The sequence below is a fragment of the Narcine bancroftii genome, chromosome 12 (assembly GCF_036971445.1).
Source record: "Narcine bancroftii isolate sNarBan1 chromosome 12, sNarBan1.hap1, whole genome shotgun sequence".
Classification (NCBI taxonomy): domain Eukaryota; kingdom Metazoa; phylum Chordata; class Chondrichthyes; order Torpediniformes; family Narcinidae; genus Narcine; species Narcine bancroftii.
In genome coordinates, this window is record NC_091480.1 from 62932037 (window position 1) to 62949032 (window position 16996).

The 16996-nt window shown below is 38.3% G+C and overlaps 1 protein-coding gene across 6 annotated transcripts in view; it reads right to left on the minus strand.

Moving 5' to 3' along the window:
* LOC138747308 (signal transducer and activator of transcription 3.1-like) overlaps nucleotides 1-16996 on the minus strand; it is a 91463-nt gene that overhangs the window by 37549 nt on the left and 36918 nt on the right. For all 6 annotated transcript variants that reach the window (XM_069906409.1, XM_069906408.1, XM_069906407.1 and 3 more), the window contains 3 exons: nucleotides 3801-3883; nucleotides 2664-2815; nucleotides 1396-1554 (listed from right to left, as the gene is read on the minus strand). In XM_069906409.1, the coding sequence (XP_069762510.1) occupies nucleotides 1396-1554; nucleotides 2664-2815; nucleotides 3801-3883 (394 nt within the window). The remainder of the gene's footprint in view (nucleotides 1-1395; nucleotides 1555-2663; nucleotides 2816-3800; nucleotides 3884-16996) is intronic.

Here is a 16996-nt window from a genome sequence, read left to right on the forward strand (position 1 = left end):
GTTGCTTTGGGAATAGGAACGAAAATGGCTTGAAGACAGAATGCATATGCTCAGCAAAGTGATCCAATTTGTACACGGTCTCTCCGATGAAGAGTAAGTCACATCTAGAGGACTGAATGCAATATACTAGGTTGGAGGTGTATGTAAATCTCTGCCTCATCTGGAAGGGCTGTTTAGGTATCAGGATGGTACAAGGGAGTGGTGTAGGGACAGATGTTGCACCTCCCACAGCTGCAGCAGACAGTGTCAGGGAATGGACAAGAGAACCAGAAGGTGACAGAGAGAGTTTTCCTGGCAGAAAGCAACAAGACATGGAGAAAAGATGTGACTGGTGGTGGGATCACATTGCAGCTGGTGCAAATAAAGAATTGCCTGGTTAATGGGTTTTTTGAAATTAAGCATTTTATGTACAGGTATCCCCCACTTTTCGAATGTTCGCTTCACACCACTTTACTTTTATGAAAGACCTACATTATTACCGGTTTTCACTAATCCGAAGAGGATTTTCGCTTTTATGAAAAGAGGAGAGAGAAAAGTCGCAGCCTCCGGATGGGTTGTCAGTTGCTGCAGCCAGACTCTGGGTGGCAATAGTGAGTAAAATAAACAGTGACAAGGAGGTCGTGAAAGATGTCCTCAGTGGCTGCCATGTTGTATTTGGCTTTGGCCTTTAAATAAGTTGAGGGAGAAGCGAGGAAGGTACTGAGCACAGGAGGCTCGGGAGGGAAAGGCATCGGCCCCTGGAGTGAGGACAGTCTGCGGCACCAGCTGAGGAGAGGCTGAAGGTAAAAGGCGGCGAGTGGCTGAGGAAGAAGAGGTATGCGTTCATTGTATGTGTCTGTGTATATGTTGGGGGGGGGGGGGGCACTAGGGATGTGGCCTGGAAGCCAAGGGGGAAGCAGCCCAAAACAATTTGGGAACTACTGCATTAGATGATTTCATAGGCTTTTTTTTTGGTGGGGGGGGGGGGGGGGAGATCTGGGAACACTCAAAAAATGTTCACATATAAATTAATGGTAATTGCTTCTTCACTTCATGCCATTTTCAGCTTATGAATGGTTTTATAGGAATGCTCCATTTCCGGATAGTGGGGGGATACCAGTATTTGCACATTGCTCCACAATTTTATCTGGAAATTTAGCCACCATGAATTTTTTTTCCTCAAAGATCAAATTCCTTGTGGCATGGTTTTTTTTTAAAAAATGTTAAAGTAATAGTGATACAATTTCCAGCATGAAGTCCATTTTGCCTCACCATTAATAATGAATAGAAGCATTGCAACACCTTTCATGATGTCTAAGTTACTACAGGATAAGCCTTCAGATGAAGTATGCAGGAACTAAGGAAATGTCCAAATTGATAAATAAAAGTCCACCTCCCAAAGACTTTGACTAGCACCTTTTCAGGAGGTTGGTTAGTAGAATTTTAGCATGCTTCTCCAGAGTAGGCCTTTGTATTTTAAAAGGATCCTTATCGTAGGTCACTTTATCTCCCAGTTCCTCCAGCTTTTTCAGTAGCCTTTTCACTTGAAACAAAGATACTGCACATGTAGTAAACCTAGAAGATAATATAACAGGAGTTTATAGGGGTGCAGAGGCATAGCAAACACTTCTCATTTTATGATAGCTAGCCACGTGGAACTCAACCCCATTGAAAATCTAATAACCATTATCATTTACATCAACTTCAAAATCAAGGTGCCTTGATTTCAGGCAGAAAACATGCTCATTCACTGATTTGGCCCTCAATAAGATAGTGAAGTTAAAATTGTCCTTTCACCAAACTGTATTAAATTATCCTAGATTACAAGCTTTTGTTGATTTATACTATATTCTGAGCCGCTACTTTCCAGATATTTAAACATTTAAAATAGCCAATTTATTAACATGATTTAGAACAAGCCCTTCAGCAGTGCTTTCAAGTCAAATCAGAAGTTTCACAGAGAGAGGGGTGAATCTCTGGAATTCTCTCACTTGGAGAGTTGTGGTGGCCATGGGGTCTCATCTTGTTTAGCAGCCTCATGTGACGCTTTGTCACTGGCCTTCTGAAAATCCAAGTAAACAACATCCACCAACTCTCCTTTGTCTGTCCTGCTTGTTACTTCCTCAAAAAACTTCAACAGATTTGTCAGGCAAGATCTCCCCTGAAGGAAACCCATTTTCTGCCCATTTTTTCTTGTGTTTTCACCCTGAAACCTGATCCTTAATAAATGGAGTTAAACAAGACAGTCCGCAGATGCTGGAGTCGAGTGCACGCTGAAAAAAAAACTCAGCAGGCCATGCAGCATTCATAGGAAGCAAAGGGGAACCAACGTTTCAGGCCTGGGCCCTTTGTCAGGTATAACAAAAATGGATTCAAATCTTAACCACCACTGAAGTCAGGCTAACTGGCCTATAGTTTCCCATCTTTTGCTCCTCTCCTGACAGTTACAATTTTCAAGTCCTCTGGAACCATTCCTGGCTCTAGTGATTCTTGAAAGATCACTACTAATGCATTCACAATTTCTTCAGGTCCCTTTCAGAGCCCTGGGATGTAGTCCATGCATTCCAAGTGACTTAGCCACCTTGAGAGCCTTCAGATTCGCAAGCACCTTCTCATTTGTAATAGTTACTACACTCACTTCTGGCCCCCTGACTCTCTCAAATTTCTGGCATCATTCTGCATACCAGTTCTCCAGTTGATCCAAGCAAATGTTAACAGGGGCACCGATACAGGCCTTCTGTTGCCTCCTCTTCCAGTCTGCCAGCTCCTCTTTCACTAGTGTGCTCAGGAGCATCTCAGCTTCGCTTAAAAACTCTCCAAATTTCTCAAGGACTTTCTGCCAAAGAAAAAATAAAACACTCAAAACATTTAAAAGTATTAGATGCCAGTTATCATCTATGGGATCAAATTCAAACTATGATCCAGTAATCAATGGGGGGAAAAAGAAAAATCAGAGGTGGAGAGGGTGAGCAAATTTAAGTTCTTGGGAGTCACCATCTTGGAGGATCTTTCCTGGAGCCAACACACTAAAGGCATTGTGAAGAAAGTACATCAGGGTCTCCACTTCCTCAGGAGTTTGTGGAGGTTTGGTATGACACCAGAAATCCTGGGAAATTTCTAGAGATATGTGGTGGAAATGTGCTGACTGGCTGCATCACAGTCTGGTATGGGGACTCCAATAACCCCACCCAGGGTGTAAAGCCCTGCAGAAGGGAGTGGACACAGCCCATGACATTACAGGCAAAACCTTCCCGTCAGAGAGCAGCAGTGATCATCAAGGATCCACATCACCCAGCACATGCCCTGTTCTCGCTGCTGCCATCAGGAAAGAGGTCTTGGTGCCACAAGGCTACACGGTGAACCATGGTGTCCTTTATTTAAATACATACATATTTGCCATAGAGAGGGTGCAGTGAAGATTCACCAGCCTGGTTCCTAAGAAAGCAAATTTGCTGTACAGGAGAGGCCAAGTCAGGTAACCTACAGGTTACCGTATAACGCAATATTTTGACATATCACTCTGTTTATATATTTGCTTTTTCATTTTTACTTCCAAAATGGATAACGTCATATTTTCTTATATTACATTCTGCCTTTCCCACTTACTCAACCCTTCGATATCCCTTTGCACTCAGTCCCTCAAAGTCGTCAACGTAGATTGTAAGTAGCTATCCAGAATCAAACAGGACACATTAGTTGACCTCAATGGGGGCAGGGAGGGAACTCTGAAATTATCTTCAGTGCGCCAAATTAAGTCATGCAAGTCTCAGTGACACACTTCCCACACCAGACTCTAGAATCCTTATCAAAAGAGAACTTACTTTTCTATTGTTGTCCAGAATATTTAGCATATTCTGTAGCACCTTCAATTCTTCTTGTTTCTGCTTATCAGAATTGTTCGATTCTAAAATATAATGGAATTATCATAAAGCACTGTACAAGTTGACTTAGCGTCTCCAGAGAGATGTTTTTGTAGGGTGCAATAGGAATTCACAGCCAGTGCATTCACCAACACTGAATAGAAACTGAGCAAACTCCCACCACAGGAAGCTTAAAAAAATCTATCCAATTTGTCTTGTGAGAGGATATCAATACATTTTTGCTTTATTATTGACAGAATTGTAAAAAAGTTACGAGGGAGTAAATAGTGAGAATCTTTTGCCCTGTGGGTGCATCTAAACAAGAGGGCACAGGTTTTAAGTAAACAGGAGGTGGCTTAGAGGGGATCGGGGGGTGAGGGGGGGAATTTTTCTCGGGTGGGAAAGGATTGGAATCTGGAATGCACTGTCTGAGAGGGTGGCACAGCCTGAGACAATTGGTGCTTAACAAACATTTACTTGAAAGGCACTGGAAGACATAGACCAAATCCAGGCAATAGGATAGCACAAACAAGTATGATGGTCAACCTGAACACAGTGGGCTGAGGGGCCTGTTTCTGTGTTGTAAGACTTTGACTCTATGACAACATGTCCCATATTTAAAAGCTCTTACTTCCTGTCCATCTCGGTCCCTAGAAATGTTTCATCATGGACATAATACAAATGCAAGGTGTGCTTAAATACTGGAAAGCTAGCAAAGAGCCAACACAAGCCAAGCTACACCCATCTGGAACAATACAAGAGGAATTGCTGTTCAGGGAAGGTATTAAGAGGTACAAGTCTCCATGAAGTTCCAGAAATCAGAAGCAGAGCAGACAAAAAGCATGCATTGTAAGTATCTCACTTTTGTCAAAGTTACTCGAAACACTAATGACTAAGTATTGAAAACCCGGCCCAGTTGAAGGAGTAACGTTATCAACTTTAGAAATGAGGAGGAGTCACGTGATGGAGTAGTGGCCGGTGGGATAATACCAGCCCTCTCCAGAAAAGTTCAAGAAATACAAGAAATAAAAGATAAAGTTGTCGAGAAAAGAAAGAAAATGGCACCCAAGAAGGAACAAGTAAAAACATCGGGGAAAAAAAAATGCCGGAAAAGAAAGGAGAAGGCCTTACCTGCACAAAAAACAGGGAGCCGTGGTGGAGAAGAGCACCTGATCTCCGAGATTGGTGTCGGCCCTACGGAGTCACGACCCCCTTACTGCTGGACTGCAAAAATGGCTCTGAGCCAAAAAGTGTGCAACCGCGCAAAAGAAGGAGAAGACCGACGGGAGGGAGGATCAGCCGAGGAGCGGGCAACCACAGCACGACCAGATGAGGGATGCCCAACACCAGGGCTCTCAGCTGGAAGAGGAGGAAAGCAGCAGGAGAGGGAGTGAAAGGAAAGAAGAGCAGCAGCAGGAGGCTCAGATGAGCAGCTCAGAAGACGAGGACCAACAGCAAGAGGCCAAGCAAGAAGAGGCCCGACAAAGTGAGATAAGTAACTCATCAGGAAAGTCAGAAGAGACACAGATACAAAGAAGAGTAAAAGGCAGCACAAATACAGGTGCAGACACAGAAGAAGAAGACCACCAAGATCGACAGAATATAGATAAAGCTTTTTTTTCCCAAGAAAAAAAGAGAGCATTAAAAGAATGGTTGTCATTAGAATTTAGTACAATTTAAAATAAATGAAAAGAACAGAAGATAAAGTGAATAGATTAGAGCTGGTCATGACAGAAATAGGGAAAAGAATAGAAAATGTGGAAGAACGAGAAACATCTGTAGGAATGGAAGTGAATGACTTAAGAAGAAAATTGGAAGAAAGTGATAAAAAAAAATTAAAGAGTCACAAGAATTGTTAGCTCCAAAAATTGATATGTTGGAAAATTATAGTAGGCAAAACAACATAAAAATAGTGGGCCTAAAGGATGATGAAGAAGGCACAGATATGAAGGAATTTATAAAAGAATGGATCCCAAAGGTCCTGGGAATGACAGAAATGCAGGAAGAAATGGAAATAAAAAGGGCACACAGAACACTAGCTCCGAAACCACAGACACATCAAAAACCAAGATCTGATTTAGTAAAATTTTTGAGATATACAAGAAGAGAAAATATACTGGAGCGGGCAAGGAATAAAATTAGAGAAGACAATAAACCATTGGAATACAAGGGTCAAAAAATATTTTTTTTACCCAGACATAAGTTTTGAACTCTTAAAGAAGAGAAAGAAGTTTAATACAACGAAATTGATCCTATGGAAAAAAGGGTTATAAATTTATGTTAAGACATCCAGCTGTGCTTAAAATATTTATCATTGGGGAGCAAAACAGACGGTTCTCAGATCCGGAGAAAGCACAAGAATTTGCAGAACGCTTACAGGACAGAAGGAGAGATGAAGAGATGTAACAAGAATGAAGAACAGCGATTAAAAAATATATATATATAAAGATGTAAAAACAATGTATAAGTAAAGAACTAAAGAAGGGGAAGAAAGGAAATAAGGGGGGGTAAAAAGGGAGAACTTTGTTATATGTGTAAAATAAGTGTTTTCTGGGGGGGTTGGGGGAAGAGAATAACCATCACTGCGAAATCAGTTGACGCTTGTGAGCAGGTTCGCAATCCAAATGGAAAGGGGAGTTGTGGTTGCCCAGCAAGGGATAAGGGGCAACTCAGAGAGGGGAGGGATATTTGGGGTTAAGAGAATATTGGATGGAGGAGTTGTTAAGAGTATTTTATGTTTTAAATGTGTTGTCAAACATTGAGTTTAAAAAGGGAAAACAGAGATGAAAATGGGGAAAAGGGGGAAAAGAGGAAGCGGAAATGAGGTGTAAACAGGATATGAGATGACCATATTGAACTATATGACTATAAACATTAATGGAATACATAACCAAATTAAAAGGAAGAGGCTATTAAATTTACTGAAAAAAGAAAAAATAGATATAGCATTTTTGCAGGAAACGCATCTAACTGAAGTGGAACATAATAAATTAAAGAGAGACTGGGTAGGGCACGTAACGGCAGCATCATATAATTCAAAAGCTAGAGGTGTAGCTATATTAACTAATAAAAATGTACCAATCAAAATAGAGGAGGAAATAATACATCCAGCAGGGAGATATGTAATGATAAAGTGTCAGATATATTCAGAATTTTGGAATTTGGTCAATATATATGCACCTAATGAAGAGGATCAAAAGTTTATGCAAGATATTTTTTTGAAGATTGTAGATACACAAGGAAATATATTTTTTTTTTGTAATTTTTATTTTTCACACTATGAACTATACTGACCAAAATACACACAAACATTTCCCACTTGAATATAGTGTCATTTTCTCCCCTTTTCCCTCCCTTCCCTCCCTCCTTCACCCCCCTCCCCACCCACTCAACGTTTAACAGATATGATACATTAAACCCATTAAACAATGTCATCACACAATGAAAATACACAAGGAAATATATTGATAGGAGGGGATTTTAACCTTAATTTGGATCCAATGTTGGATAAAACTGGACAAAAGACTAGCAAAAAGAATAAAGTGCCCAAATTTATGGTTAAATCAATGCAGGAAATGAAACTTATGGATATATGGAAGAGGCAGCACCCAAGAGAGAAGGAATACTCATATTATTCAAGTAGGCATAAAACACTCAAGGATTGATATGTTTTTGTTGTCGGCCCATATTCAAGGGAGAGTTAGAAAAACTGAATATAAAGCTAGACTACTATCTGATCATTCACCCCTGTTATTTATTAGTAATAGAACTGGAGGACATCCCACCAAGAACATATGTATATTATGGAGGTTAAACTCCATGTAAATTAAAAGGCAGGAATTTAGAGAGTTTATTGAACGCCAAATTAAAACATATTTTGAAATAAATACGGAATCAGTGAAAGACAAATTTATATTAAAGGACGCAATGAAAGCCTTCATTAGAGAGCAGATAATAAGTTATGTAACTAAGATGAAAAAAGACTACAATTGAGAAATAGTGTAGTTGGAAAGGGAGATAGTAAGTACAGAAAAGGAACTAGTGAAAAGGGATGATGTAACAAAAAGGAGAGAATTGGCGGACAAAAAAATAAAAAATGAAACATTACAAACGTATAAGGTGGAGAAGAACACAATGAAAATAAAGCAGAAGTATTACGAACTAGGAGAAAAAACACAAAATATATTGGGGCGTGGCAAGATGGCGTAAGGATCAGACTTGCCTTCCAGTCCTCTCCTGACTCTATCTTATTGTTTTGTCTAGAAATGCCTGTTAAAATTCTTTAAAAGTTTAGATAATTTCAGTGCTGTTAATTTAACTTCTGATGGTACAATTGGTGAAAAAGAGCAAAAAAAACGACAACAGATCATCAAAAAACTACATTTTCCAAAAGTTCAAGTTTTGGAGCCTACCTGTAGAAAAGACACCGGGAGTCAGAGTGAAATGGATCCCAGAAGAGAGGTACAGTGTTCGGATGCAGAGCTCTATGTTACATCGGTAGAGCCCCCTAAAGAGGGTGCCAAACAGCCTTTAGAACAAAGAGTTACTCAGGTTTGCACATGTGCAGTAGCATCTGACGGCAATGTTATGAATGAACCGCTTGTAGTATTATCAGCTGAAGTCTTACCAGCTGAAACACCGGCTGGGGAAAGGCATCTGTCAACTGTAGCGGTGGCGCTGCAAACTGCACCTCTTGAGATAGAAGAACCTATACAATTTGATGTACTGGGAGAACTTAATACATTATGGACTGGGGAAAACCCCGGCCAGCGTCCTCCAGCCACTGCTGAAGAGGTTGTGCCTGGGGTTTCCACACGCAGTCATACTACAAGGAAGGCAACCAGAATGAAGGAAGGAACAGAAGATCCTTTGGTTATGCAGAAGAAGCAGGAATCTGTTGAGCCAGAATCTCTTCCAATTGAAAAGATTCTTGTGAATCTTGAATCTAAATTATCTTATACAATGCAGGGATTATCCAAGATTATGACTGAACTTGGTACTAGGTTTAATACCCTGGTGAAAATACATTCTCAACAGATGGCTGAGTTTGGAGCTTTTAAGCTTGAAGTGAGAGATAAATTTAATTCGTGTGAAGAAGATATAGACGAAATACGGGATCAAGTTCTTGATGTGACCAAAATGGTTGAAGACTTACAAACTCAAAATAAAAATTTGGTGAAAAAGATTGATTATTTGGAAAACCAATCCAGACGGAACAATATAAAGATTATTGGTTTGCCGGAAGGTATGGAGGGACCAGACCAAAGAAAATTTTTTACTGAATGGATTGCGCAGGTGCTGGGTCAAGAACATTTCCCGGAAGGTATAATACTGGAACGTGCTCACAGAGCTTTGCGTAGAAGACCTATTTCAGGTCAAAGTCCAAGACCTGTTTTGGTTCGTTGCTTGAATTATTATGACAGAGAAATAATTTTACAAGTGGCTATTAGAAATGCACAACAGAGAAAATCACCCTTGATGATTCAAAATAATCGAGTTTTCTTCTATGCGGATTTGAGTCAAGAGGTTATGTTCCATCGACGGGAATTCAACCCTGCTAAAGAGTTGTTGTGGAAGAAAGGTTATAAGGCAACCTTTAGATATCCAGCTGTTTTGAAGGTTTTTCAAGATGGTTACCAATCAAAGTTCTTTGATTCTCCAAAGGAAGCCATAGCATTTGCTCAAGAGCTGCCAATCACTCAGTTTCAACAGAGATATAGTCCGCCGCGATCTCCAAGGAGACAAGAGATGGAAGAAAAGAGCCGTGCTCCAAGAAGGAATGGTCGTAATGGTGACTCGGCAGTTGGAGCTGATTAAAAAAAGAGTTGTCCTTTTTTTTTCTAATGCTTTTTTTCAAAAAAAAAGGGATATTAAATAATGATGATGTTAGTTTAAGATGAAGTGAGAGTTGGGGGAGAGAACTGGATAGGCACTATTTTCTGAAAGTCATCTGCTACGTGTGAGTTATCTCACACCCATTTTTTTTGGGAGTTACCGCATTGCATGGTTTAGACGGGAGGGGGTATTTTTAACCTCCTACCCATTTTTTTTCTTTTTTTTTGTATTATTAGATTAAAGAGTGAAGGTTTTTTTTTGTTTAAATAAAAAATTTTTTCCTTTTTTTTCTCTTCTTTCTTTTTTTTCTTTTTTTTTGATCGTATTAAGAGAGGGTAAGGGGGTAAGAGTTGGGTTTTTTTTTCTAACTGTTGTAAGACATGTCGAAATTTAAATTTGCTTCTCTTAATGTTCAGGGTTTGAATAATCCTATAAAGCGTAAGAAAGTACTTGCTTATTTAAAAAAATTTAAAGTAGATGTGGTCTTTTTACAAGAAACTCATTTGACAGATAAAGAACATTTGAAACTTAAGCGGGACTGGGTTGGACAAGTCTTCTATTCTTCATTTAATTCAAAGGCAAAAGGAGTTGCGGTTTTGGTACATAAGAATTTACCGTTTCAATTGCAAGACGAGGAGAAAAATGGAGGAAGACTACTTAAGTTGAATTGTATGATCTCTAATGAAGCCTGGACTTTGATTGATGTTTATGCTCCAAATGTTGAAGACACTGCTTTTATTACAGAAATATCTTTATTACTGGGACAAGCTAATTCCAATGTGATGATTGGGGGGGGATTTAAATATGGTATTAGAACCGTTATTGGATAAGTATCCAAAGGTAATTAAGAAATCTAAGATGGCGATACATATGGCTAATATGATGAAAGATTTGAATTTAGTTGATATTTGGCGTAGATTTAATCCTACACAGAAAGACTTTTATTATTCTTCTCGACATAATTCTTTTTCAAGACTTGATTATTTTTTAATTTCGGCACATTTACAGGATAAGGTTATATCTGTGGATTATAAGGCAAGGTTAGTCTCGGACCATTCATTGTTATTACTGGAATATCAAAGTTCTCAAGTTACACAACATACTTTATTTTTAAGATGGAGATTTAATACTATGTTACTACAAAAGCCAGAATTTATTGTTTATTTGAGAAAACAAATTGAGGATTTCATTGCTAATAATGTTCACTCTGTTTCTGATTGGTTTGTTTTGTGGGATGAAATGAAAGCTTTTTTACGAGGTCAAATTATCAGTTATGCATCCAAACTGAAGAAAGAGAGAGTTAGAGAAGTGGCTAAAGTTATGGCTAATAGATTGGCTCAGTATTTACCAAAGATAATACATCGTGATCAAACAGGTTTTATAAAAAATAGGTATGCTTCGGATAATATTCTACGATTAATTACTTTGATAAATAGATCTAAATCTCAGAAGAATTATCCAATGGTGGTTTCATTGGATGCAGAAAAGGCATTCGATAGAGTAGAATGGAAGATTTTATTTAAAGTACTTGAAAAGTTTTCGTTTGGTCTCTCATTTATTGGTATGATTAGGGCTCTGTATAATAGTCCGAAAGCTAGAGTTGTTACTAATGGTTTGCTTTCAGAATCTTTTAATTTAACAAGATCTACTAGACAAGGATGTCCATCATCACCCACCTTGTTTGCTTTAGTTATTGAACCTCTAGCACAATTAATATGTCAGAATGATAGTATCAAAGGTATGAGAGTCTTGAATGAAGATTATAAAATAAATTTATTTGCGGATGACGTTTTGCTGTATTTGGTGGATCCTGATGTTTCTCTGCCAGCACTTCAAGATTCCTTAGAGATTTATGGTCAATTATCTGGTTATAAGGTTAATTGGACTAAAAGTGAAATTTTATCAATTAGTAAAGATGATTATTCAATGTTTAGAAATATTACGAATTTGAAGTGGACGAAACAAATTAAATATTTGGGAATTAATGTTAATACTGACTACCAAAATTTATATTCACTTAATTATCTTCCTTTAATGAAGAAGATTAAGGCAGATTTAGTTAAATGGAAAGATTTACCTTTGGGTTTATTAGGAAGAATTAATACTATAAAAATGAATATTTTTCCTCGTATACAATATTTATTTCAATCAATTCCTTGTTGTTTACAAAAAAGATTTTTTAAGGATTTATATAAAGTAATTAGGGATTTTTTGTGGAAAGGAAAATTTCCTAGGGTGGCGTTGAAAAAATTGATGTGGGATTTTCAATTTGGAGGGTTACGGCTACCTAACTTTCAATTTTATTATGAAGCAGCTCAATTTAGATTTCTTAGCGCATTAATGGCCACACAAGATACGCCTAGTTGGGCACAGATAGAATTGGCAGTTATTTCTGAAAAATTTTCAAATGAATTTTTATTTCGATGGAATAAAAATTTGTTACGAACTTATGATGTACCAATATTGAAACATTTAATGAATTTATGGACAAGTAAATTACATAAAATGGGATTGAAAAATAAATGGTCAGAATATTACCATTATATAATAATCAACTTGTTCCTTTCATGGTATCTAATATTATTTTGAAACAATGGGAGGAGAAAGGAATACATAATTTATCTGACTGTTTTTTAGAAGGTCATTTTTGTTCTTTTGTAGAATTGCAAAAGAGATTTGATATGTGGTAATTCTATATTTGTGTATTATCAGTTAAGATCTTTTGTAAAACAGGTATACGGTCGTCAAATGAATTTACTGTCTGAAACTGATTTTGAGAAATATGTGCTCTCATTTCCAAAAAAGGGTTATATATCAGGTTTGTATCGTATTTTGTTGGAAAGTGAAAGTAAAATAGATTGGGATAAAGATAAAATGAAATGGGAAAAAGATTTAAGTTTAACAATAACTGAAGAAGATTGGTCTGAAATCTGCCGTAATAATGTTTGAAAATTGATTAATGCTAGACTGGCAATGATTAATTATAGTTTTATACATCAATTATATTTAACACCCGAAAAATTTTTAAAAATTGGTTTTAGTAAGTCAGATCTTTGTTTTCGTTGTGATCAGGTTTCTGGTACTTTTTTTACATGTTGCTTGGTTGTGTGATCGGTTACAACAATTTTGGAAAGGTATTCAATCTGTATTTAATAATCTATATAATCTTCATATTGTATTAGACCCTGATATATTTTTATTAAGGAATATGCAACCGTTGATTGATTTAGAATTAGATAATTACCAGATCTCTTTTATTTACTTAGCGCTGGCAGTGGCCAAGAAATGTATAGCGATTACTTGGAAGAATAGAAATGTGAGGCTCTAAAGGCTGTGTACGGCCCCTCACCCCAAGTCCAAAGCCCGCTGCGCAGCTCAGACGGCAAAGTCCTCCTCAGCGACAAGATCTCCATCCTCAACCGATGGTCAGAACACTTCCAATCTCTTTTCAGTGCCAACCGCTCAGTCCAAGATTCCGCACTGCTCCAGCTCCCTCAACAGCCCGTAAGGCTAGAGCTGGATGAGGTCCTCACCCTGGATGAGAAATATAAGGCAATCGAACAACTGAAAAGTGGCAAAGCAGCAGGTATGGATGGAATCCCCCCAGAGGTCTGGAAGGCTGGCGGCAAAACTCTGCATGCCAAACTGCATGAGTTTTTCAAGCTTTGTTGGGACCAAGGAAAACTGCCTCAGGATCTTCGTGATGCCACCATCATCACCCTGTACAAAAACAAAGGCGAGAAATCAGACTGCTCAAACTACAGGGGAATCACGTTGCTCTCCATTGCAGGCAAAATCTTCGCTAGGATTCTACTAAATAGAATAATACCTAGTGTCGCCGAGAATATTCTCCCAGAATCACAGTGCGGCTTTCGCGCAAACAGAGGAACTACTGACATGGTCTTTGCCCTCAGACAGCTCCAAGAAAAGTGCAGAGAACAAAACAAAGGACTCTACATCACCTTTGTTGACCTCACCAAAGCCTTCGACACCGTGAGCAGGAAAGGGCTTTGGCAAATACTAGAGCGCATCGGATGTCCCCCAAAGTTCCTCAACATGATTATCCAACTGCACAAAAACCAACAAGGTCGGGTCAGATACAGCAATGAGCTCTCTGAACCCTTCTCCATTAACAATGGCGTAAAGCAAGGCTGTGTTCTCGCACCAACCCTCTTTTCAATCTTCTTCAGCATGATGCTGAACCAAGCCATGAAAGACCCCAACAATGAAGACGCTGTTTACATCCGGTACCGCACGGATGGCAGTCTCTTCAATCTGAGGCGCCTGCAAGCTCACACCAAGACACAAGAGAAACTTGTCCGTGAACTACTCTTTGCAGACGATGCCGCTTTAGTTGCCCATTCAGAGCCAGCTCTTCAGCGCTTGACGTCCTGCTTTGCGGAAACTGCCAAAATGTTTGGCCTGGAAGTCAGCCTGAAGAAAACTGAGGTCCTCCATCAGCCAGCTCCCCACCATGACTACCAGCCCCTCCACATCTCCATCGGGCACACAAAACTCAAAATGGTCAACCAGTTTACCTATCTCGGCTGCACCATTTCATCAGATGCAAGGATCGACAATGAGATAGACAACAGACTCGCCAAGGCAAATAGTGCCTTTGGAAGACTACACAAAAGAGTCTGGAAAAACAACCAACTGAAAAACCTCACAAAGATAAGCGTATACAGAGCCGTTGTCATACCCACACTCCTGTTCGGCTCCGAATCATGGGTCCTCTACCGGCATCACCTACGGCTCCTAGAACGCTTCCACCAGCGTTGTCTCCGCTCCATCCTCAACATCCATTGGAGCGCTTTCATCCCTAACGTCGAAGTACTCGAGATGGCAGAGGTCGACAGCATCGAGTCCACGCTGCTGAAGATCCAGCTGCGCTGGATGGGTCACGTCTCCAGAATGGAGGACCATCGCCTTCCCAAGATCGTGTTATATGGCGAGCTCTCCACTGGCCACCGTGACAGAGGTGCACCAAAGAAAAGGTACAAGGACTGCCTAAAGAAATCTCTTGGTGCCTGCCACATTGACCACCGCCAGTGGGCTGATATCGCCTCAAACCGTGCATCTTGGCACCTCACAGTTTGGCGGGCAGCAACTTCCTTTGAAGAAGAACGCAGAGCCCACCTCACTGACAAAAGGCAAAGGAGGAAAAACCCAACACCCAACCCCAACCAACCAATTTTCCCCTGCAGCCGCTGCAACCGTGTCTGCCTGTCCCGCATCGGACTTGTCAGCCACAAACGAGCCTGCAGCTGACGTGGACTTTTACCCCCTCCATAAATCTTCGTCCGCGAAGCCAAGCCAAAGATTCAGAGATGAAGTTTTGTTTGGTTATGGAAAGAATATCTTTTTCTATACAAGATAAGATGTCTTTTTATGAGTTAAAGTCGACCCCATTTATTGATTATATACAATTTAAATACGTTTGAATTAATCATTTTTTTTTCTTTAAAAAAACTTTTTTTATTATATATTTTTTCTATATATATGTTTTCTTTTTTTTCAGTTTTTTTTATTAAGTTGGTTTGTTTTCCGTTTAAGTTCTTTTTGTTTTTGTTTTTTCATATATATTCTTATATAATAAAAAAATTTTGGATTAATAATTAATACTTAATTAATATTTTTTTTGTTTTTTATATATATCGATTTTTTTTTAAAGATATATATTTTTTATTATACTAATAGTATTAATTCTTCACTCTTTATCGTGGGGATGGGGAGGGGGGGTTTAGGGGTTAAAAATAGTTTTTTTTTAGTCTTAGTTTTTAGTTGTTAGGGGGAGATGCCGAGATTAGTATTGTATTAACTATGTTACTTTGTACTTGTATTACTTTATTTTGTATTTTTTCTGTACGTGAATTACTTACTTTCTTCATATGTTAAAATTAATAAATAAAGTTTCGAAAAAAAACCCCACAAAATATTAGCCTGGCAACTTAAAACAGAACAAGCTAAAAGAACTGTATTGGCATCAAGGAAAAAGGAAAAACAAATCACATAAAACCCAACAGAGATTAATGAAAACTTTAAGAATTTTCTGAACAATTATACCAAACGGAGAACGAGGGGAAAGATGATAAAGTAGAAGAGTTTTTAGCTAAAATAAAACTGCCAAAATTGCAAGAAGAGGAACAAACTGATAAAACCATTTGAAATAGAGGAAGTACAGAATATATTTAAAAAGTTGCCGAAAAATAAAATGCCTGGAGAGGATGGATTCCCAATAGAATTCTATAAAACATTTAAAGAGTTATTAATTCCTCCTCTCTTGGAAGTAATGAACCAGATAGAAGACACACAAAACTTGCCAGATTCATGTAATTACAGTAATACCAAAGACTGGGAAGGATCCACTAACACCAGCATCATATAGACCAATATCTCTACTTAATTCAGATTATAAGATAATAGCAAAACTAATAGCACAGATTGGCCGATTGTGTACCAAAAATAGTAAAACAAGATCAAACTGGATTTATTAAGAAAAGACGAACAGCGGATAATGTCTGTAAATTTATTAATCTAATTCATGCAGTTCAAGGAAATAAGAAGCCAACAGTGGCTGTTGCTTTAGACGCAGAAAAAGCCTTTGACAGAGTAGAATGGAATTATTTATGCAAAGTATTAAAGAGGTTCAATCTATCAGAAAATATATTAATTGGATTAAAGCATTATATAATGGACCATTGGCAAAGGTAACAGTAAATGGATATGTATCGAACCAATTTAAATTAAGTAGATGAACTAGGCAGGGATGTCCATTATCCCCCTCACTGTTCACTTTAGCAATAGAACCATTGGCAGAACTGATAAGAACAGAAAATAAAAGGGATAAAGGAGGAGTATAAAATCAGCTTATTTGCAGATGACATCATAGTATACTTAACAGAACAAGAAATATCAATAAAAGAATTACATAAGAAATTGAAGGAAAATGGAGAAATATTGGGGTACAAGATCAACGCAAATAAAAGTGAAGTGATGCCAATGAGTAATGCGGATTATACAGAATTTCAAAAAGAATCACTATTTAAATGGCAAATAACAAGCAACCCGATAACTAGGTATTAGGTTAGATAATAACTTAAGCCACCTGTACAATTTAAATTATCAGCCACTAATAAAGAAATTGCAGGAAGACTTAGAACATTGGAAAGAATTACCTCTAACATTGATAGAGGTAAGGCATAACAATGTCTTCCCAAGGATACAATACTTATTTTAATAGTTACCAATTCCCTTAACAGAGAAATTCTTTAAGGAACTAAAGAGAATAATAAGGAAATTCTTGTGGAAAGGGAGGAAAC